General features: G+C 38.2%; 1 protein-coding gene across 1 annotated transcript in view; it reads right to left on the bottom strand.

Annotated features, from left to right (window-relative positions):
- Window positions 1–23,229: 23,229 nt before the first annotated feature.
- BOLL (boule homolog, RNA binding protein) overlaps window positions 23,230–24,954 on the bottom strand; it is a 58,898-nt gene continuing 57,173 nt past the window's right edge. Inside the window, exon 11 of the mRNA XM_065927705.1 lies at window positions 23,230–23,315. Coding sequence (XP_065783777.1) covers window positions 23,292–23,315 — 24 coding nt within the window. The 3' untranslated portion in view covers window positions 23,230–23,291. The remainder of the gene's footprint in view (window positions 23,316–24,954) is intronic.

The following is a 24,954-nucleotide window of genomic DNA, read 5'->3' as shown; positions in this document are numbered from 1 at the left end:
GGATTAGACAAAAAGCAAATTCGAGCATTTTTTGTTCAAGTTCAAAATAGGTTGCAAAGCAGTGGAGACAACTCTCAACATCAACAACACATTTGTCCCTGGAATGCTAACAAACAGTGAAGTGGTGTTTCAAGAAGTGAGAGCCTTGAAGATGAGGAGCATAGTGGCCTCCCATCAGAATTTGGCAGTGACCAACTGAGAGGATCATTCAAGCTGATCCTCTTAACAACTACACGAGAAGTTGCTGAAGAACTTACTGTTGATCATTCCACAGTCATTTGGCATTTAAAGCAAACTGGAAAGGTGAAAAACTCCATAAGTAGGTATCTTAAGAGCTGACCAAAAAAAAAAAAAAAAAAATCATCATTTCTAAGTGTGATCTTCTCTTATTCTACACGACCAACAATAAACAATTTCTTAATCAGATTGTAACATGTGACGAGAGGTGGATTTTATATGGCAACCTGTGATGACCAGCTCAATGGTTGGACTGAATAGAAGCTCTACAGCACTTCCCAAAACCAAACTTGCACCAAAAAAGGTCATGGTCACTGTTTCATGCCAGTCTGATCCACTACCACTTTTTTCTTTTTAATTCTTAAATTTTTTTTTAAATTGGAGGATAATTTCAATTTTGCAGTACAGCTTTCTGAATTCTGGCACAACCACTACATCTGAGATGTACGCTCAACAAATTGATGAGATGCACTGAAAACCACAATGCCTGCAGCTGGCATTGGTCAACAGAATGGGCAATTCTTCTCCATGACAATGCCTGACTACATGTTGCACAACCAACGCTTAAAAAGTTGAACAAATTGGGCTATGAAGTTTTGCCTCATCCACTATATTCACCTGGCCTCTCCCACTATAGTCACCTGACTTCTTCAAGCATCTCGACAAGTTTTTGGAGATATCAAAAGCACTTCTGATACCAGCTTCCAAACCAGCGGGAGGTTTGCTGCTTCCAAACCAGCTTCCAAAACAGCAGGAGGCAGAAAATGCTTTCCAAGTTCATCGAATCCTGAAGCACAGATCTTTACACTGCAGAAATAAGCAAACTTATTTCTCGTTGGCAAAAATGTGTTGATTCTAATGGTTCCTATTTTGATTAATAAAGATGTGTTTGAGTCTAGTTATAATGATTTAAAACTCATGGTCCAAAACTGCAATTATGTTTGTACTAACCTAATAGTTATCAAAATAAGTGTTGTGGTTTCAGTGATATTAAGCTATATTTAACTGTGGGCACTGTTAGAATTTTTGAGCTAAGGAGACTTCAGTAGGCATTTATGATAGTGATGTATTTATCTTGGAATAACACATTCTATTAGTATAAAAACCGGGCTTCCCTGGTGGCTCAGTGGTAAAGGGTTTGCATGCTAATGCAGAAGTTGTGGGTTCAGCCTCTGATCCAGGAAGATCCCCTGGAGAAGGAAATGGCAACTCACTCCAGCAGTCTTGCCTGGAGAATCCCATGGACAGAGGAGCCTGGTGGGCTATAGTCCATGGAATTACAAAGAGTTGGACACAACTTAGCAACTGAAAAACAACAACATCAGTATCAACAGTAGCATGAGTTTGGTACTTGTCATTAGGATATAAAAAACGATAACTAGGAAACTGGAGCCTATTATACAGAGTGAAGTAAGTCAGAAAGTAAAACACCAATATAGTATATTAATGCATATATATGGAACTTAGAAAGATGGTAACGATGACTTGATATGCAAGACAACAAAAGAGACACAGATGTAAAGAACAGACTGTTGGACTCTGTGGGAGAAGGCGAGAGTGGGATTATTTGAGAGAATAGCATTGAAACATGTATATTATCATATGTGAAATAGATTGCCAGTCCAGGTTTGATGGATAAGGCAGGGTGCTCAGGGCTGGTGCACTGGGATGACGGGGAGGGAGGTGTGAGGGAGGGTCAGGATGAGGAACATAATTACATCCATGGCTGATTCATGTAAATATATGGCAAAAACCACCACAATACAATAAAGTAATTAGCCTCCAATTAAAAAAAAATGATAACTAGAATAGCTCTTATCCCAAACAGCAAACACTACATGGAGGGTCTATACAAAGACTAGCAATTGCCTTGTTCAGTTGCTAAGTTGTGGCCGACTCTTTGTGACCCCATGAACTGCAGCACTCCATGCTTCCCTATCTCCTGGAGTTTGCTCAAACTCATGTCCATTGAGTTGGTGATGCCATCCAACCAGCTCATCTGCTGTCACTCCCTTTTCCTGCCCTCAATCCTCTTTTCCAGCATTAGGGTCTTTTCCAGTGAGTCAGCTCTTTGCATCAGGTGGCCAAAGGACTGGAGCTTCAGCTTCAGCATCTGTCCTTCCGATGAATATTCAGGGTTTATTTCCTTTAGGATTGACTGGAATTTTCTCCAGCACCACAATTCAAAAGCATCAATTTTTTGGTATTCAGGGTTGTTTATGGTTCAACTCTCACATCCATACATGACTACTGGAAAATCCATAGCTTTGACTAAATGGACCTTTGTTGGCAAAGTGATGTCTCTACTTTTTACTATGCTGTCTAGGTTTGTCATAGCTTTTCTTCCAAGGAGCAAGCGTCTTTTCATTTCATGGCTGCAGTCACCATTTGCAGTGATTTTGGAGCCCAAGGAAATAAAATCTGGCAGTGTTTCCAGTTTTCCTACATCTATTTACCATGAAGTGATGGAATCAGATGCCATGATGTTAGTGTTTTGAATGTTGAGTTTAAGCCAGCTTTTTCTTTTTTAAAATTTTATTTTTCTTAATATATATATTTTATTGAAGTATAGTTGACGTACAATGTTTCAGGTGCATAGCAAAGTGATTCAGTTATACATACATATTATTTTTGAAATTATTTTTCATTATAGGTTATTACAAGATAGTGACATTTCCCTGTGCCATAGAGTAAACCTTTGTTTCTTGTTGCACATCTATTTCTTAAAATTAGAAATCTAACATTCTATTCATAGTAAGTCAAACAAGTGGAATCAAAATGTCATAAATTTTTTAGTTAGGCAAAAATACATAAGTTTTCTTATATATTAACATTATTTATATATATTTATTATTATTATATATATTTATTATTATATAACATTATTTATATATATATTTTATATATATATTATTTATATATATTTACAAAAGCTCTTCTACTATGCTTGATAAAGACTTGAGAAAGAACATTAAAAAAAACAAAGAGATGAAGAAATTGGAAAATATAAACTAAATGAAAGGGGAGCACTGAATATGAAATAGAAAAAGTGAAACAAACTAGATAAAAGTAAAAGATCATCATATAGTCCAGTTGTTTTTAAACATGGCTGCTCATTATAAGGATATCTGGAGCCCTGGAAAAAAAAAGCAATACCCAGGCATTTGTATTTTCCAAAAAATTTCCAGGGTAATCCTGATATGCATCTGAATTTTAAAAAGTGATTACAGGTTTTATTATTACATGGTAGTTTTGGTGATATAGAGTTCTATTACTTTTCTGTTGACCAATCATGATACAATGGTATTGAGTGAGTTACATAATCACAATCGTAAAAGATATTTTATCAGTTTTCACAATCAGTAGCCAGACAAAATATTAGATAATTAGTTAATCGTGGGAACATGATTAACCTAACAATATAAAATAATTACATAAACAATTTTGGGGGGGTCAAGTAGACTGATGTGGTAAGTGGAAATGCATACATGCACATGTTTTCATCTGTCCAGCCTGTCTATATCTTTTGGTTAGTGCATTTAATCCATTTACACTTAAGGTAGTTATCAATATATATGATCCTATTACTGTTTTCTTAATTGTTTTGGGTTTATTTTCTGTAGGTCTTCCCCTTCTCTTGTGTTTCCTGCCTAGAGAAGATCCTTTAGCATTTGTTGTAAAGCTGGCTTGGTGCTGCTGAATTCTCACAAGTTTTGCTTGCCTGGAAAGCTTTTGGTATCTCCATCAAATCTGAAAGAGAGTCTTGCTGGGTAGAGTATTCTTGGTTACAGGTTCTTCCCTTTCATCACTTAAAATATATAGATATGCCATTCCCTTCTGGCTTGTTTCTGTTCAGAAATCAGCTATAGCTTGAAGGGAGTTCACTTGTGTGTTGTCATTTTTCCCTTGTTGCTTTTAATATTTTACCTTTAATTTTTGTCAGTTTGATTATTATGTGTCTTGATGTATTCCTCCTTGGGTTTACATTGACTGGGACTCTGTTTCCTGGACTTGGTTGACTATTTCCTTTCCCATGTTGGGGAAGTTTTCAGCTATTATCTTGTCAAATATTTTGTCATTGTCCTTTCTCTCTTCTCCTTCTGAGACCCCTATAATGCGAATGTTAGTGCATTTAATGCTGTCACAGAGGTCTGTTAGGCCGTCTTCATTTCTTTTCATTCTTTTTTCTATGTTCTGTTCTGCAGCAGTGATTTCCACCATTCTGTTTTCCAAGTCATTAATCCATTCTTCTGCCTCAGTTATTCTGCTATTGACTCCTTCTAGTATATTATTCATCTCTGTTTATTCTTTAGTTCTTGTAGGTCTTTGGTAAACATTTCTTCATCTTCTCCATTGTTTTCCTGAGATCCTAGATCATATTCACTATCATTATTCTGAATTCTTTTTCTGGAAGGTTGCCTATCTCCACTTCACTTTGTTTTTCTGGGGTTTTATCTTGTCTCTTCATCTGTGATATTCTGCTTTTTCATTGTGGTTAACTTTCTTTAAGGTGGTTTTCATTTTAGCCACTGTGGGACTGGGCTTATTCTTGCTTCTTCTGTCTGCCTTCTGTTGGAGGAGGCTGAGAGGCTTGTGTAAGCTTCCTGATGGGGACTGGTGGTGGGAAAAACTGGGTCATGCTCTGGTGGGCACGGCCTTGCTCAGTAAAGCTTTAATCTAATTATTTGCTGAAAGCTGATTACCTACTATCTCTGGTACTTGATTCTCTACTATCTCTGAAATCAGATTGATTATATTCTTTGCAGCCAAAGATGGAGAAGCTCTATACAGTCAGCAAAAACAAGACTGAGAGCTGACTGGCTTAGATCATGAACTCCTTATTGCTAAATTCAGACTTAAATTGAGGAAAGTAGGGAAAATCACTAAATCATTCAGGTGTGACCTAAATCAAATCCCTTACAATTATACAGTAGAAGTGACAGATAGATTCAAGGGATTACATCTGATAAACAGAGTGCTTGAAGAACTATGGATGGGGGTTCATGACATTGTACAGGAGGTAGGGATCAAGACCATCACCAAGAAAAAGAAATACAAAAAGGCAAAATGGTTGTCTGAGGTGGCCTTACAAAGAGCTGTGAAAAGAACAGAAGCAAAAGGCAAAGGAAAGAAGGAAAGATATATCTATTGAATGCAGAGTTCCAAAGAATAGCAAGGAGAGATAAGAAAGGTTTCCTTAGTGATCAATGCAAGGAAATAGAGGAAAAAACAGAATGGGAAAGACTAGAGATCTCTTCAAGAAAATCAGAGATAGCAAGGGAATATTTCATGCAAAGTTGGGCTCAATAAAGGACAGAGAAGGTATGGATCTAACAGAAGCAGAAAATATTAAGAAGAGGTGGCAAGAATACACAGAAGAACTGTACAAAAAAAGATCTTCACAAAAAAAGACCCAGATGATCACAATGGTGTGATCACTCATCTAGAGACAGACATCCTGGAATGTGAAGTCAAGTGGGCCTTACAAACAAAGCTAGTGGAGGTGATGGAATTCCAGTTGAGCTATTTCAAATCCTGAAAGACGATGCTGTGAAAGTGCTGCACTCAATATGCCAGTAAAATTAGAAAACTCAGCAGTGGCCACAGGACTGGAAAAGGTCAGTTTTCATTTCAATCTCAAAGAAAGGCAATGCCAAAGAATGCTCAAACTACCCCACAATTGCACTCATCTCACATGCTAGCAAAGTAATGCTCAAAATTCTCCAAGGCAGGCTTCAACAGTACATGAACCGTGAACTTCCAGATGTTCAAGCTGGATTTAGAAAAGGCAGAGGAACTAGAAATCAAATTGCCAACATCTGTTGGATCATTGAAAAAACAAGGGAGTTCCAGAAAAACATCTATCTCTGCTTTATTGACTATGCCAAAGTCTTTGACTGTGTGAATCACAACAACCTGTGGAAAATTCTTCAAGAGGGGAATACCAAATCACCTGACCTGCCTCCTGAGGAATCTGTATGCAGGCCAGGAAGTAACAGTTAGAACTGGACAAGAACAACAGACAGGTTCCAAATAGGAAAAGGAGTATGTCAAGGCTGTATATTGTCACCCTGCTTATTTAACTTACATGCAGAATACAGCATGAGAAATGCTGGGCTGGATAAAGCACAAGCTGGAATCAGGATTTCCAGGAGAAATATCAATAACCTCAGATATGCAGATGACCCCACCCTTATGGCAAAAAGTGAAGAGGAACTAAAGAGCCTCTTGATGAAAGTGAAAGAGGAGAGTGATAAGTTGGCTTAAAACTCAACATTCAGAAAACTAAGATCATGGCATCTGGTCCCATCACTTCATGGCAAATAGATGGGGAAACAGTGAGAGACTTTTTTGGGGGGCTCCAAAATCACTGCAGATGGTGACTGAAGCCATGAAATTAAGACGCTTGGTCCTTGAAAGAAATATTGTGACCAACCTAGACAGCATATTAAAAAGCAGAGACCAAAAAAAGAAACCCCCCCCCCCCAAAACAAAAACCAACCAACCAACCAACCAACCAACCAACAAAAAATCCAAAATAAAAATCAGAGACATTACTTTCCCAACAAAGATCTGTCTAGTCAAAGCTATGGTTTTTCCAGTGGTCATGTATGGATGTGAGAGTTGGCCCATAAAGAAGGCTGAGCACCAAAGAACTGATGCTTCTGAACTGTGATGTTGGAGAAGACTCTTGAGAGTTCCTTGGACTGCAAGGAGATCCAATCAGTCCATCCTAAAAGAAATCAGTCCTGAATATTCATTGGAAGGGCTGATGCTGAAGCTGAATTTCAATACTTTGGCCACCTGATACGAAGAGCTGACGCATTTGAAAAGAACCTGATGCTGGAAAAGATTGAAGGCAAAAGGGGATGACAGAGGATGAAATGGTTGGATGGCATCACTGACTCAATGGACATGAGTTTGAGTAAACTACAGGAGTTGGTGACGGACAGGGAGGCCTGGCATGCTGCAGTCCACGGGGTCGCAAATAGTCGGACACAACTGAGCCAATGAACTGAACTGAACTGGTAGTTGTTTGGCTTGAGGCAGCCCAGCCCTCGGATCTCTTGTTAATGGCGACATAAAAGAGGGCTTATGACAAGGGAGCCCTTCCTTGACTGCTGCTGCCAGTACTCCTATCACTGAGGTGAGCCCCTGCTGACCCATTTCTCCACAGGAGGCCCTCCAACACTTGTAAGTAGTTTTGGTTCAGTCTCCTGTGGGGTCACTGCTCCTTTCTTCTGGGTCTTGGTGTATGCAAGAATTTGTTAGTGCACATCAGTACTGGAGTCCTTGTTTTCCCCAGTCCTGTGGAAGTCCTATAATCAAATCCCATTGGCCTCCAAGGTCAGATTCCCTGGGGATTCGTAGTCCCTTTGTCAGATCTCCAGGTTGGGAAGCCTGACGTGGGGTTCAGAACTTCACAACAGTGTGAGAACTTTTTTGCTATTACTGTTCTCCAGTTTGTGGGTCACCCACCCAGCAGGTATGGGATTTGATTTTATTGTGATTGCACCCTTCCTACCTTCTTGTTGTGGCTCTTTCTTTGTCTTTGGACGTGGGGTATCTTTTTTTGGTGGGTTCCAGCATCCTCCTGTTGAACCAGATGTTCAACAGCTAGTTGTGATTTTGGTGCTCTCACAGAAGTAGATGAGCACACATCCTACTCTACCATCTTCAACCAGAAGCCTCTAAGCAAGCTTTTTCACTCTCTTTTTTCAGCCTCATCAAGAGGCTCTTTAGCTCCTCTTCAATTTCTACCATTAGAGTGGTATCATCTGCATGTCTGAAGTTGTTGATATTTCTTTCAGTGATCTTGATTTCAGCTTGTGATTCACTCAGTCAGGCATTTCACATGTACTCTGCATATAAGTTAAATAAGCAAGGTAACAATATGTACAGCCTTAATGCATTCCCTTCCCAAGTTTGAACCCGGCCGATTCTAACTGTTCCATGTCTAACTGTTCATTGTTGACCTGCATACATGTTTCTCAGGGCAGGTAAGGTGGTTTGGTATTCCCATCTTTTTAAGAATTTTCCACAGTTTGTTGTGATCCACACAAAGGCTTTAGCATAATCAGTGAGGCAGAAGTAGATGTTTTCCTGAAACTCACTTGCTTTCTCCATGATCCAACAAATGTTGGCAATTTGGTCTCTGGTTCCTCTGCCTTTTCTAAACACAGCTTGTACACCTGGAAATTCTCTGAAGCCTAGCTTGAAGGATTTTGAGCCTTACTAGCATGCAAAATGAGCGCAACTGTATGGCAGTTTGAACATTCTTTGGCATTGCCCTTCTTTGGGACTGGAATGAAAACAGACCTTTTCCAGTTCTGTGGTCACTGCTGAGTTTTTCAAATTTGTTGGACTATTGAGTGCAGTACTTTAACAGCATCATCCTTTAGGATTTGAACTGCCTCAGCTGGAATTTCAACACCTCCACTAGCTTTGTTTGTAGTGATGCTTCCTATGGCCACTTCCTATGGAGTGACGTCACACTCCAAGATGTCTGGCTCTAGGTGAATAACCACACCTTTGTGGTCATCCAGGTCATGAATACCTTTTTTTGAACAGTTCTTCTGTGTATTCTTGCCACCTCTTCTTAATATCTTCTGCTTCTGTTAGGTCCTTAACATTTCAGTCCTTTATTGTGCCCATTTTTGCATGAAATGTTCCCTTGGTATCTCTAATTTTCTTGAAAAGCTCTCTAGTCTTTCCCATTCTACTGTTTTCTTCTATTTCTTTGCTGCTGCTGCTAAGTCGCTTCAGTCGTGTCTGACTCTTTGCAACCCCATGGACTGCAACCTACCAGGCTCCTCCATCCATGGGATTTTCCAGGCAAGAGTACTATTTCTTTGCAGTGTTCACTTAATAAGGCTTCCTCATCTCTCCTTGCTATTCTTTGGAACTCTGCATTTAGATTGGCATATCTTTCCCTTTCTCCTTTGCTTCTCTTCTTTTCTCAGCTATTTGTAAGCCCTCCTCAGACAACCATTTTGCCTTGTTGCATTTCTTTCTCCTTGGTATGGTTTTGGCCACCATCTCCTGTACAACGTTACAAACCTGTGTCCATAGTTCTTCAGGCACTCTGTGAGATCTAATCCCTTGAATCTATTTGTCACTCCCACTTAAAGAGTCATAAGGGATTTGATTTAGATCATACCTGATGGCCTAGTGGTTTTTCCTACTTTCTTCAATTTAAGCCTGAATTTTGCAATAAGGAGCTGATGACTTGAGCCACAGTCAGCTCCAGGTCTTTGCTGACTGTACAGTTTCTCCCTCTTTGGCTGCAAAGAATATAATCAATCTGATTTCAGTATTGACTATTTGATGATGTCCATTCCTTGTGTTGTTGGAAAAGGGTGTTTGCTATGACCTGTGCATTCTCTTGTCAAAACTGTTAGCCTTTGCCCTGGTCCATTTTGTACTCCAAGGCCAAACCTGTCTGTTACTTTAGGTATCTCTTGACTCCTTAGTTTGCTTTCCAAGCCCCTGTGATGAAAAGGACATCTCTTTTTTTTTTTTGCTGTTAATTCTAGGTCTTGGAGGTCTTCATATATGAACTGTTTCAGCTTCTTTGGTGTTAGTGGTTGGGGCATAGACTTGGATTACTGTGATGCTGAATGGTTTGCCTTGGAAATGAACCGAGATCATTTTGTCGTTTTTGAGACTGCATCCCAGTACTGCATTTTGTACTCTTTTGCTCACTATGAGGGCTACTCCATTTATTTTAAGGGATTCTTGCCCACAGTAGTAATCTAATGATCATCTGAATTAAATTCGGCTATTCCCATCCATTTTAGTTCAGTGATTACTAAAATGTCGATGTTCATTTTTACCATCTCTGGCTTGACTATGTTCAACTTACCTTGATTCATGAACCTAACATTCCAGGTTCCTATGCAATACTGTTCTATACAGCGTTGGACTTTACTTTCACCACCAGACAAATCTACAGTTGGGTGTCATTTCCACTTTGGTCCAGCCTCTTCATTCTTTCTGAAGCTCTCTCTCCATTCTTCCCCAGTAGCATATTGGACACTTACTGGCCTGGGGACTCATCTTCCAGTGTCATATTTTTGTCTTTTCATACTGTTCAGGGGGTTCTCAAGGCAAGAATACTGAAATGGTTTGCCATTTACTACTCCAGTGGACCATGTTTTGTCAGAACTCTCCACCATGACCCGTCCACCTTGGATGGCTGTGCATTGCAGTTATTAGCAAGAATGGAAAGGAAGAAGAAAAGCAACTAAATATTCATTTTGTTGGTAGCCTGTTTTCAAAAACATGTGGAAATGTGTCATGTTCCCAAAATAGAGAGTAGATGGCACTGCCTATAAGTATCTTTTGCTATCCCAGGGATTAAGGTTTCTCTGGGATAATTTCAAAGGCCCTTCTCTCACCTTGTATTCCTTGTATTTCCCAGAGTGCTGAATTGCAGTTTTTAAAAAATTAATTTTAATTGGAGGATATTATAATATTGTGATGGTTTTCACCATACATCGACATGAATCAGCCATGGGTGCACATGTGTTGCCCACCATCCTGAATCCCCTCCCACCTTCCTCCCGATCCCATCCCTCTGTGTTGTCCCAGAGCACCAGCTTTGAGTGCCCTGCTTCATGCATTGAACTTGCACTGGTCATCTATTTTGTATATGGTAATATACATGTTTCAATGCTATTCTCTCAAATCACCCCACCCTCACTTGCTCCCAGAGCCAAAAGTCTGTTCTTTATATCTGTGTCTCTTTTGGTGCCTTGCATGTAAGACTGTTGCTATTGTCTTTCTAAATTCCATATATATCATTAATACACTATTTCTCTTTCTGAGAGTGTCTTTCTGACTTCATGCTGTATAATAGGCTCATTTCATCCACCTCATTAAAACTGACTCAAATGTGTTCCTTTTTATAGTGAAGTATTCCACTATGTATGTGTACCACAGCTCCCTTATCCATTCATCTGCCAATGGACATCTACATTGCTTCCATGTCCTAGCTATTGTAAACAGTGCTACAATGAACACTGGAGTACATGCTGCTGCTAAGTCAATTCAGTCATGTCCAACTCTGTGCGACCCCATAGACGGCAGCCCACCAGGCTCCCCCATCTTCTCCAGGCAAGAATACTGCAGTGGGTTGCCATTTCCTTCCCCAATGCATGAAAGTGAAAAGTGAAAGTGAAGTCGCTCAGTCGTGTCCAACTCTTCGCGATCCCATGGACTGCAACCTACCAGGCTCCTCTGTCCATGGGGCTTTCCAGGCAAGAGTACTGGAGTGGGGATCCATAGCCTTCTCCGATTGGAGTACATATGTCTCTTTCAATTCTGGTTTCCCTGGTGTGTATGCCCAGCAGTGGGATTGCTGGGTCATATGGCAGTTCTATTCCCAGTTTTAAAAGGAATCTCCACACAGTTCTCCATAATGGCTGCACCAGTTTGCATTCCCACCAACAGTGTAAGAGGGTTTCCTTTTCTCCACACCCTCTCCAGTATTTACTGTTTGTAGACTTTTTGATGGTGGCCCTTCTGACTGGTGTGAGATGATACCTTACTGTGGTTTTGATTCCCGTTTTTCTAATAACGAGTGATTATTTTCTTTTCTTGTGTTTATTAGCTATCTGTATGTCTTCTTTGGAGAAATGTCTGTTTAGTTCTTTAGCCCATTTTTTTGATTGGGTTGTTCATTTTTCTGTTATTGAGCTGCATGAGCTGCTTGTGTATTTTGAAGTTTGTAAGTTGTTTCACTTGCTTTTATTTTCTTGTATTCTGAAGGCTGCCTTTCACCTTGTTTATCGTTTCCTTCCTTGTGCAAAAGCTTTTAAGTTTAACCAGGTCCCATTTCTTTTTATTTCCATTATTCTGGGAGGTGGGTCATGGAGGATCTTGCTGTGATTTATATCAGAGGGTGTTCTGCCTATGTTTTCCTCTAACAGTTTTACAGTCTCTGGTCTTACATTTAGATCTTTAATCCATTTTACTTTTGTGTATGGTGTTAGAACGTGTTCTAGTTTCATTCTTTTACACGTGGTTGACCAGTTTCCCCAGCACCACTTGTTAAAGTGAAAGTCACTCAGTCATGTCTGATTCTTTGCAACCCCATGGACTATACAGTCCATGGAATTCTCCAGGCCAGAATACTGGAGTGGGTAGCCTTTCCCTCTCTGGGGGATCTTCCCAACCCAGGGATCAAACCCAGGTCTACTGCATTGCTGGCAGATTCTTTACCAGCTGGGCAACCAGGGAAGCTCCCACTTGTTAAAAAGACTATGTTTTCTCCATTGTATATTTTTGCTTCCTTTGTCAAAGATAAGTTGCTCATAGGTGCTTTATTTCTGGGCTTTCTATTTTGTTCCATTGATCTATATTTTTGTCTTTGTGCCACTACCATATTGTCTTGATGACTGCGGCATTGGTGTATAGCCTGAAGTCAGGAAGGTTGATTCCTCTAGTTTCATTCTTCTTTCTCAAGATTGCTTTGGATATTCGAGGTTTTTGGTGTTTCCATACAAATTGTGAAATTGTGTTAGTTCTGTGAAAAGTACCATGGGTAGCTAGATAGGGATTGTGTTGAAGCTATAGATTGCTTTGCATAATATACTCATTTTCACTATATTGATTCTTCCAATTCACAAACATGGTATACTTCTCCATCTATTTGTGTCATCTTTGATTTCTTTCATCAGTGTTTTATAGTTTTCTATACACAGATCTTTTGTTTCTTTGGGTAAATTTATTCCTAAGTATTTTATTCTTTTTGTTGCAATGGTGAATGGAATTGTTTCCTTGTTTGTTTTTTTTTTTTTCACTGTTAGTGCATAGGAATGCAAAGGATTTCTGTGTATTAATTTTATATCCTTAAAATTTATTATATTCATTGATTAGCTCTAATAATTTTCTGGTGGTATCTTTAGGATTGTCTATGTAGAGGATCATGTCATCTGCAGAGTTTTACTTCTTCTTTTCCAATCTGGATTCTTTTTTTTTTTTCCCTTCTCTGATTTCTGTGGCTAGGACTTCCAAAATTATGTTGAATAGTAGTGGTGACAATGGGCACCCTTGACTTGTTCCTGATTTTAGAGGATTTTTTTTTTTTTTGCCATTGAGGATAATGTTTGCTGTAGGCTTGTTATATATGACTTTTATTATGTTGAAGTCTGTTCCTTCTATTCCTGCTTTCTGTAGTTTTTTTTTTTTTTAAATCATAAATGGGTATTGAATTTTGTCAACAGCTTTCTCTGCATTTATTGAGATAATCATATGGTTTTTAATCTTTCAATTTGTTAATATGGTGTATCACATCGATTGATTTTCAAACACTGAAGAATCCTTGCATCCCTGGGATAAAGCCCACTTGGTCAGCACAACACTTCTTAGGACAAATTTGGATTAAAAATCTAAAAATTAAATTCTAGGATGATTCTATTACCCCTGTTTTGGTTGGGGAACTCTTCAAACTTAGGTTACTTGATAAAAGCATGATTAAACAGTTTCAAGTTTATCACAGTTTATTTTATTTTTCATTTTATTTCTGCTGTCTGCAATCTGGTGCTTGGTGCCAGAATCCAGAGCCCTTTGAAGCTTCCCCTCCTCCCTCCCCACCCCCCCAGTCAGTGGGAAAAAACCCCATCAGAGTAGTAGTATTTCACCAGAGGCCTGTAAGGCCAGTGGGCCCCACCCCCGCCCCTCATGGGGATGGGGGTGGGGGGAAATGAGGGTGAGGGGCCTCAGAGGGCCTCCCACCTATTTTACATGTCTCAGGTCTCTTCACCATGCCAGACCATAGTCAAGCTCAACAGGGTCTTCTTTCCCCACTGATTCTGCCACACCTGTTCCCTTGCCTGTGGTTTTGCTGGATAGTAGGTAGGGACAATGGAAGTCTCTTTCATCCATTCATGGACATCACTGACTAGATCATGAGGCATTTGGCTACCTTAAGAGATATCAGTTTACTTCAATATTGAAATATTTTTTATTCTAACTCCCAGGTGCGTAAGGGATTACAATAGACATTTTATTTGTATCTAAGATCTAATTTTAGTGATTCGACAACAGATGTTCTATAAACTCTTGAATAAGTCAACCGCTATTTCTGCAAAGTAATGTGTTCTCTAAGGATCTTCCCCTCCCATTTCCCCACACAACCACTTCCCACTTGCCTCTACAGGTGACTATTAGTAATCAGAAGTTCGAGTTTCTACCACTTAACAGTAATGTCATCTTTGGCAACTCTCTTTACCTATCTAAGCCTCACTTCTCTTAAAAAAAGTTGCCTATCTCACAAAAATATTGAGTGGATAAAATGAGTTAATGCATGTGAAGTGCTAATAAATTTTAAGGTGCTATATAAGTAAGGTGTTATTTTGTCTTATAAAAATATAATAAGCAAAAACATGATATTTTAAGCATCATTTTATAGCAGAGTATCATCCATCAACAAAGTTAATGAAGTTTTTATTCACTCAGTTGTATCTGACTCTCTGAGATCCCATGGACTGCAGTCCACCAGACTCCTCTGTCCATGCGATTCTTTAGGCAAGAATACTGGAGTGAATTGCCATTTCCTTCTCAAGGGGATCTTTCCGAGCTAGGGCTCAAACCTGGGTCTCCTGCATTGCAGGCAGATTCTTTACCATCTGAGCCACGAGGGAAGTCCCAAGGAATGTTATCATAGACTTGAAATAATCTTCAATGACTAAACGAAAGCTCTTCTTTAGAACTACCTAGAAATAATGCAGCACAGTGAGTTGCCTGGGTTGTTACTACATTTTAAGACTAATATGAAAAGAGTATTCCACAGTTGTAGATCCTATAGTCTTTCAGTTATGAGATTCTACAATTTCATGTTTATAACACAGGGAAACAGGCTTATTCTAGCTGAACATAGTTCAGTTTACTTATACAGCTGTATCAATGGATAAGCCAGAAACCGTAAAGCTTCAAGGGTTAAAGTAAGAGGAATTCACACCTATTTTTTTATGGCTTAATGTCTTTCAGACTATACTTTTTGATCCTAATATTAAACTCATTTTTTAATGTATTAATAGGATTACTTACATTTCAATTTTCCTGAGACAATCTAGGTTTATATGCCTTTTGTAATATCAAAATTTTATTTCTGAAAAAGTCTTTGAATAGAATTATTTTAATAGGTTTATTAATAGGATAATCTACTTTGTTGGGCCAACTGATGCGGAGAGCTGACTCATTTCAAAAGACCCTGATGGTGGCAAAGATTGAGGGCAGGAGGAGAAGAGGATGACAGAGGATGAGATGGTTGGATGGCATCACTGACTCAACGGACATGGGTTTGGGTGAACTCCGGGAGTTGGTGATGGACAGGGAGGCCTGGCGTGCTGCCGTTCATGGGGTTGCAAAGAGTCAGATATGACTGAGTGACTGAACTGATCTGAAGTACATATTTCAAAAATTATATAATAAATTACTTTTAGTGTCCACTTTCATGTGTCCTGATTTGAATAATAAATATATGATTTCCACATATAAGAACTAGGAGCAGAGGTCAGCAAAGTTAAGATATTTCTGACTACTAGAAGGAGAGAAGTGAAAGCAGAACTTAATATGATTGATAAAACATCAGAGGATCTCCTCTATAGGTAAATAGCTTTGATTTCTATAAGATAATCAAATCAAGTCTGTCTGCTGCTCATCAATGAAGGTGATGCTGAGATTGAAGAGGAAATAAGCACTAGAAAACAAGGACTCGTAATTCTGAACCCATACAATCATTTTGGAGAAGGTTAAGCTAATATTCATTTTGGAACTTGACAAGTCTCTGATGTAACTATCTCTGAGAAAAGATATAGTTACATTCTTTCACATAACCCTATTCAGGCAGACCCTAATGATAAGCTTGTCTTATTAGAACTGTATTTATTATCAATAAAGATAAGTCTTTTGAAACTGTATGACCTGAGATTAAATCATGTTAGTGAATACTATATGGTTGGCAACCTTTACCTAGGGCTTCCCTGGTGGCTAAGATGGTAAAGCATCCCACCCCGGCTCACTCCCTGGGTTGGGAAGATCTCCTGGAGAAGGGAATGGCAACTCACTTCAGTATTCTTGCCTGGAGAATTCCAAGGACAGAGGAGCCTGGCGGACTATGGTCCATGGGGTCGCAAAGAGTCAGACACAACTGAGCGACTAACACTTTCTACCTTTACCTAGAGTGTATAGGGACGTTTAGTTTGAAAGATGTTTAATAAACAAAGTATACCAACAGGACGACTTACATGAAGAGATGATCTTTAGAATTAATTTTGGATATTTTCCTTAACAGTCCATCATTTAGAAGAAAATCAGGGAAGCTGAATTCTCTGTAATGGGTATACAAAATCTAAGCCAAGGTAATGATGATTTAGAAAGTAATTTTCAAGAAGCAGGTCAATAGATTAAAATGGTTTTAACTTCAAAAGTACAAATCTGTTAAAGTTTAAAACAAAATGTCTGTTTCATTATCTAGAGTTATACTTATGAGATTCTTTGAGGAAACAGGATAACCCTTTTGAAATCTAGTAAGATATAGATTTACAAAAAGATGACTATTAACTAACATCCTTTCTAATTTGATCTGATCTTTAAGAATTAGACACAAGATAACTGTGCCTGACCATCATCTTTTAAAGTTTCCTTCTCTAATATTTATAATACATTAAGCAAAAGAAAGAAAAGGATAAAACATTCCATGTTCAAGCAAAAGCTATCTGAGTTCTTATTTTTCATACCTAGAAAATGATCACTCTGTTATAATTATGAACCACTGTGAAAAACATGAAGCTTCAAGAGTACAGATGGGTTCAGAAATGGAAGAAGGAAAGCAGCTGTGAAAACGAAGAATGATACTCTCAAGTATCAATTAGTTATGTGAGTTGGATTCCTTTAGCCAAAACATTGTTCCCCATATTGCTTGAATTTTTTCAAGCTACATTGTCCTGTTGGAAATCCTCCATTGGTTGAATTTGCAGGTAAGGAACCAGGGGAGAATTATGGATACAAAATGTTGCAGATGGAGGGCTGATTCATGCATTATATGCAGGAATGTGTGTGTGTGCGCGCGCGCGGGCGCGCAGATGGAGGGCTGATTCATGCATTATATGCAAGTAGGTGTGTGTGCGTGTGTGTGTGCAGATGGAGGGCTGATTCATGCATTATACGCAGGTAGGGTGTGTGTGTGTGTGTGTGTATAGATGAAGGACTGAGTAATGCATTATACGCAGGTGTGTATGTGTGTGTGTGTAGATGGAGGGCTGATTTATGCATTATATGCAGGTAGGTGTGTGTGTGTAGATGGAGGGCTGATTCATGCATTATACACAGGTAGGTGTGTGTGTGTGTGTGTGTGTAGATGGAGGGCTGATTCATGCATTATAAGCAGGTGTGTGTGTGTGTGTGTGTGTAGATGGAGGGTTGATTCATGCATTATACGCGGGTAGTTGTGTGTGTGTGTGTGCAGATGGACGGCTGATTCATGCATTATATGCAGGTAGGGGTGTGTGTGTATATGGAGGACTGATTCACACATTATACGCAGGTAGGGGTGTGGGTGTGTGTATGTGTGTAGATGAATGGCTGATACATGCATTATACGCAGGTAGGTGTGTGGGTGTGTAGATGGAGGGCTGATTAATGCATTATACGCAGGTAGGTGTGTGTGTGTTTGTGTAGATTGAGGGCTGATTAATGCATATACGCAGGTAGGGGTGTGTGTGTGTAGATGGAGGGCTGATTAATGCATTATACGCAGGTAGGTGTGTGTGTGTTTGTGTAGATTGAGGGCTGATTAATGCATATACGCAGGTAGGGGTGTGTGTGTATAGATGGAGGGCTGATTCATGCATTATACACAGGTAGGGTGTGTGTGTGTGTGTGTGTGTATAGATACAGGGCTGATTCATGCATTATACGCAGGTAGGTGTGTGTGTGTGTGTGTTTGTGTAGATTGAGGGCTGATTAATGCATATACGCAGGTAGGGGTGTGTGTGTGTGTTTGTGTAGATTGAGGGCTGATTAATGCATATACGCAGGTAGGGGTGTGTGTGTGTGTTTGTGTAGATTGAGGGCTGATTAATGCATATACGCAGGTAGGGGTGTGTGTGTGTAGATGGAGGGCTGATTCATGCATTATACGCAGGTAGGTGTGTGTGTGTGTGTGTGTTTGTGTAGATTGAGGGCTGATTAATGCATATACGCAGGTAGGGGTGTGTGTGTGTGTTTGTGTAGATTGAGGGCTGATTAATGCATATACGCAGGTAGGGGTGTGTGTGTATAGATGGAGGGCTGATTCATGCATTATACACAGGTAGGGTGTGTGTGTGTGTGTGTGTGTATAGATGGAGGACTGAGTAATGCATTATACGCAGGTGTGTGTCTGTGTGTGTGTAGATGCAGGGCTGATTCATGCATTATATGCAGGGAGGTGTGTGTGTATAGATGGAGGGCTGATTCATGCATTATACACAGGTAGGTGTCTGTGTGTGTGTGTGTGTAGATGGAGGGCTGATTCATGCATTATACGCAGGTAGGTATGTGTGTGTGTAGATGGAGGGCTGATTCATGCATTATACACAGGTAGGTGTGTGTGTGTGTGTGTGTGTGTGTGTGTAGATGGAGAGCTGATTCACGCATTATAGGAAGGTAGGTGTGTGTGTCTGTGTCAAAAATTCAAAGTACAGTTAACCCTTAAACAACTTGGGTATTAAGGGCACAAATTGACACACATGGGAGGAAAATAAATGCTAAAAACTTTGAGACATTTACTTTGAAGACTTTATACTTTACTTTCCTTAAATAACAAAATAAAACAAAAAAACCTACCATTTCCTGAAAAGTGTTAGTTTCTCCAGGAAAGAAAAACCTCAGATATATATTTCACCCTCTCTAGTTCACAAAGAAATAAAGAAAAAAGTAAGAATCTAGTAAAAAAAATATTTTTGGAAATCCTCTCTTTAAGCCTAAGAGCATACTGGAATGTTATAGGTACACACATCTCAGGAGTGTGAAGTTCCCCCCAGTTTTTTTCTGCTGAGGAGCAACAACCAACAAGCAAAAGGGCTGAAGTGAGGAAAAGATTTAGCAGGGGAGGGAGGGAAGGACTGTAGTCCCTACATATAGAGAGGCAGCTTCTTATACCCCTTCTTTTCCAAGGGGGGGAAAGGGCACCAAGATATTTATGACCTAGATCACTTTCAGAGAAATACTCAATGACCATTACTCATGGGTATATACCTTTGACAGGAATGCAAAGCTCAGGTTACCATACAAGCTTCCCTCAGAAAATTATGCACTAAAATATTAGCAAATAATCAAGTATTAGCTTCTTATAACTAAAAAACACATATCAAATGGGGAAAACTGACAAATCAGTAAATGGTTAATTTTAAAATTATGTTTTAAAATTAAGCCAGAAAAAAAATAAAATAAAATAAACCCGGAAGTCAGTATGGTTATCGGTCACCAGCCTAAATAGAATGTCTTAATGACTTACTGTGTATCTTTACTTTGATAAATTCAGGCTTGTCATTATATTAGTTGATACTATTTTAAGCATTATGCCTAAAAAGAATGATAATATGGGAAATCCTCAATCTGTTATTTCACTAGTTTGAAATCTACACCTTCTATTTTATATTTGCTGATCCTGACAGGTCAGAAAGTAGGTAACAATCAAGATAACCCTGAATCTAGTATATATAATAGAGAACTGAAGAAGTTATGTCACATGGAAAGGAGAAATAATGACAATTAAACAAGTGATCTTGAATGGTATTTGATTTCTGAGAGGAAGCAGGAGAATGCAGAAAGTAATTAGCAAATTTATGCAATATGTAAAAGCAGAGACAGAAACACACATAGCAGGTCCAACGAAAGCAATTACTTTAGCTGTTAACCAGAGAGTAGCACTCAGCCTGCAAGTACAGAAGCTGACAGCAAGTATACTTTTAGGAGTTTATGTACAGGAATGAAAGCACTGGATACAGCTGAAAGAAACAGTACCAACTGTGAATATTACATCCATTCTTTGGGTAGCATTTGGCCCCTTCCCCCTGAAGTCTACAGGGATTTCAGAGTACATTTTAGTCAAAGTATAGGTCCACAGTCGAGCAATTTACTATTTATGACAATAAGGCATGTTGAGGCATGATATCAAAGTCGAACTGGACGTTCTCTGAAAATTTTTTCTAGTCCTTTGATTCTGTATTTTAATATTATTGCAGCACCACTTCTGGGAAAATACACATAATTTTAGCGTGACCCAAATTCATTATTTTATAGTTAAACATAGCATAAATCCAGGAAACACTCCTAACATATGGGAATTATCATCTATAAATGTGTTTGAAAATAATGTAGTGCCATTATTGGCAGAAATTTATAAAACAATGTCATAAACTAAATCATATATCTTTTTCTAAGCTATCATGAAATCAGTTGCTAGGATGTTAAAAGTCTTAATTTTCCAAGATGCTTTATCTTTTGCCATGCTACCATCTTTCTATCTCTGATGTAGTAGAGATTTTGAGAAAATAGGTTGTAAAGTTATTACCATGTGATTCTGGTACAGGGACTGATATACATATTATTTGTTTCACTCTAAAACAGTGAATTGCAGCTGTCTTAAGGCTGATCTTTCACAATGGGTACTGCTACTGCTGCTAAGTCACTTCAGTCGTGCGACCCCATAGACGGCAGCCCACCAGGCTCCCCCATCCCTGGGACTCTCCAGGCAAGAACACTGGAGTGGGTTGCCATTTCCTTCTCCAGCGCATGAAAGTGAAAAGTGAAAGTGAAGTCGCTCACTCATGTCCGACTCTTAGCGACCTCATGGACTCCTACCAGCGACCTACCAGGCTCCTCTGTCCATGGGATTTTCCAGGCAAAAGTACTGGAGTGGAGTGCCATTGCCTTCTCCCAATGGGTACTAAAGGAAGTAAAAACTTCAAATTTATCTATAGAAGATATACTATAGGCTATGCTGCCAGGGAATTAGGATTCGGTGCTTTCACTGTTGTGACCTGGGTTTGACCTATGGTCGGGGAAATAATATCCAGTAAGCTGCATAGCATGACCAAAAAAAAAAAAACCTACAGAAAGGAAAAAAATAAGATGAGCTTTACTTAGTATATGTAGGGACAATTTTCATCCTTCCAATCTGTCTGTTTCGAGAAAAACACATTTGGGCTACCAAGCTAGGCCATGAAGAAGACTGATGATATCCTCCATATATTTAGGTTTCATTAATTTCCACAGTTCTGATTAGCATCTCAAAATGAAGCTAAATTCTAAGAAAATGTATATGTATGAATTATATGCATGTATATATATAGAAAATGTATGTGTATATGCTTATTATGTATATATGTGTGTGCATACATATAACCTACATAGCTCTGAAAAAACACATCTGGGTATGCATAATTATAAAAATTCCTTATCCAATAATGCATCATTAATTTTTATTAACAATCCAGGATTTGTTTAGCATCATGTTTAACATTTTGAAAGTCAAAACATTAACTTTTTTTTTGTTCTCAAGGACAGTACTATTAAAAGAAGACCTCTAACACCAGTAGTTAGTAGTTTTTACTTATACAACAAAAAACTCTGAAATTTCATTGTGGGACTTAAGTCTTTTTACATTTCTAAAACCTGAGAGTAATTAATGTACATGGAATTCTCATATGCTAGTATATATTTCATATGGTCATGCTGTCTTCATGAAACCATTTGACTGGCAAGCATATTAATTATGGTTTCAAAAGAAACTCCCTATTTGACTCACCAGGAGAAACTTTTAAGGTCCTTGTCTTATTATTTCTGCTGCTGAGCATGGAATATATTTGTAGATGGAATAAGAAAGGAAAAGAGATTTATTTGGGTAGTGCCAATATTTATGGCTTTACCTTCTTGTAGAAAATTAGGAGGTCAGTGAAAGAATTACAAATGGATTGAAGGTGGGTTTCGTCATAGTAAAAATAAATTTTAGTGATAAAAACACGATTTATTCTATAACTTTTGAATAACAGCTTTTTCTCCTCACCTATTTTCCAATTATATAATAAGAATTGGCTTTAAAATTATAATTTAACGTTTTTCTTTGCTGTAGGAAATAGATTTGCTTTTTATGGAATTAACTGTCCTTTTAAGAACACATATATAATTGAAAATATTGGTAAAAATATAAGAAAAGGTCAAAAGGTTAAAGCATTAAAAGAGCACCAAAATACAGAAGAATATCAATGTAATAAGATCATGTCAGAGGTAAGCCCTTCTTTTCATCAAAACAATTCTACTAAGTGATCCATATTATATAAAGTTTGGTACCAAATGGCTTATGTTATAGGAAGACTGGAGCATTATCTCAAATGTTAGGAGAAAAAATTTAATATAGTCAAATTAATCACATGAAAAGGCAAGAATACTGATCATGTTGATGGTATTTCTAACATTTGGAAATGCTTTTAAAAAGGAGTATAAATACTACTAATATTCTGAAAACCATGGTAGAAGCAAAATTAAAGAGCAGCAGTAACAAAAAATTAGACAAAAATGACAAAATTGCCAAGTAGCAGAAGTGATTCATTAAGATGAAATATATGATAAAAGGCACTAGAATTAGAAATGACTCTTATCCTAAATATTAAAATACCAAAGAATATGAAATATAACTTCTAAAAGATTGAGAGGAAATGAAATAACACAAAGCAGAGAAAATGAAAGACACCTCACTATTCCCAATGTGGTTATTATTTATGGAATGGATAAAACACATTGTAGAAAATGTCACTACAGTTAGATAAACACATTAAAAAATCAACATGCCACATTTACCTAAATAACTTTGTAGAACAGCTGAAAAAGCAAATTTCATCAAATTTAGACAGCTTATAGTGGAATAAATAAGTATGGTGAGGTATTAACTAACCCTAAGTTTCACAACGGGCAGCTTCTAGCCGGTTCATTGGAGCTGGGTCTCGGCCACACAAGGATCACTGGATAAGAAGTCAGCTGAGCTGGACTAGAGCTGCCCAATTGTCTTAATAATGAATGCTCCACACTGTCTGTCAAGTAAAGAGAAAGAGAATATAGATCAGAGACCCTGAATGAGAAAAAAAAAGGATAAGTTAGAACAGATGAGTGTAGAACATCCATGAACATTTAATAAATACTCACAGAACAAGTGGTACTAATTATACTATAGTGTTTAAGTAGAGATTAGCAGGGATCCAGAACTCAGGAAAGGCCTGCTCCCTGCTCTCTGAGAGCTTACAATCTACTTCACACAATCTTTAGTCTAGCATTATATGAATAGTATAAATGTTTCATATATGAAAATGAGAAAGAGGTCAACAGAGAAACAAATGAATTACATTTCTTCTATTTTGAAAATATTATTAAGTTTTAAAAACATATTTTAAAAAACTGAAGTAGAGGTTGCCAGAAGTCTATTTAGAAGGTTGTCTAAAACTGCCAAAGTACTGTTCAAGTTAGCATTGGTAGAACAGGCACTTAAGATACCTAAGTCATATAACACAGAGTAATTCTGTGTATCTGTGTTATCCTGAGAATCTTTTTGTGTTAATATCAGTTTGGTCCAAAGAAACAACCTAGTTCCTGCTACATTTTTTTTTGGCACTTTCAGCAAAGGTCTTTTCTTAATTTAGGGAACCAAGTTGTCCTATGACATATTTTTACACTGGGGATAGGCTCAAGTTTCCATATTCCAATTTCTTTAGAGCAGTACTACCTGACTGAAATTTCTATGTTGATGGAAACATTCTGTATCTACACTGTCAAATATGGTAGTCACTAACCACGTGGGGCTATTTAGCACTTCAAATGTGGTTTCAGGAAGTGGTGCTCGGAAAACTGGACAGGAACATGAAAAACAGTGAGATTAGAATATTACATCACATCACATACAGAAATAAACTCAAAATGGTTTAAAGATCTAAATGTAAACTATGAAACCCTAAAACTTCTGTTAAGAAAACACAGGTGAAACACTCTTTTATATAAATCACAGCAGTATTTTCTTGGATCAGTCTTCTAAAGCAAAATAAAAGCAAAAATAAACAAATAAGGTCTAACTAAAGACTTCTGCACAGCAAAGGAAACCATAAACAAAACGAAAGCACAAACTACAGGATGGGAAGAATATATGGGAAAAATATATTTGTAAACAATGCAGCAGATAAGAGGTTAATATCCAAAATGTACAAACAGCTCATATAACTCAATATCAAAAACAATCTAATCAAAACGAGTAGAAGACTTGAACAGACATTTTTACAAAGAAGGCACACAGATGGCTAATATGTACACGAAAAGATGTTCAGCATCACTAATTATTAGAGAAACACAAATCAAAATCACAATGAGGTATCAACTAACACTTGTCAGTGAATGGTCATTATCAGGAAGTCTACAAATGTTGGCAACGGTGTGGAGAAAAGGGAACCTTCCTACACTGTTGGTGGGTTGTAAACTTGTGCAGTCACTATTGAAAACAGTATGGAGGTTCCTTAGGAAGCTAAGAATAGAACTACTACATGATCCAGCAATTCTACTCCTGGGTATGTATCTGGGGAAAAAATAAAAGATACTAATTTGAAAAGATAAATGCACCCCAATGTTCATAGCAGCACTATTTACAACAGCCTAAAAACAATCCAAATGCCGTTCAACAGAAAACCAGAT

Source organism: Muntiacus reevesi, chromosome 3, assembly GCF_963930625.1.
Source record: "Muntiacus reevesi chromosome 3, mMunRee1.1, whole genome shotgun sequence".
NCBI classification, from domain to species: Eukaryota; Metazoa; Chordata; class Mammalia; order Artiodactyla; family Cervidae; genus Muntiacus; species Muntiacus reevesi.
This window is presented reverse-complemented; position numbering and strand designations above follow the sequence as displayed.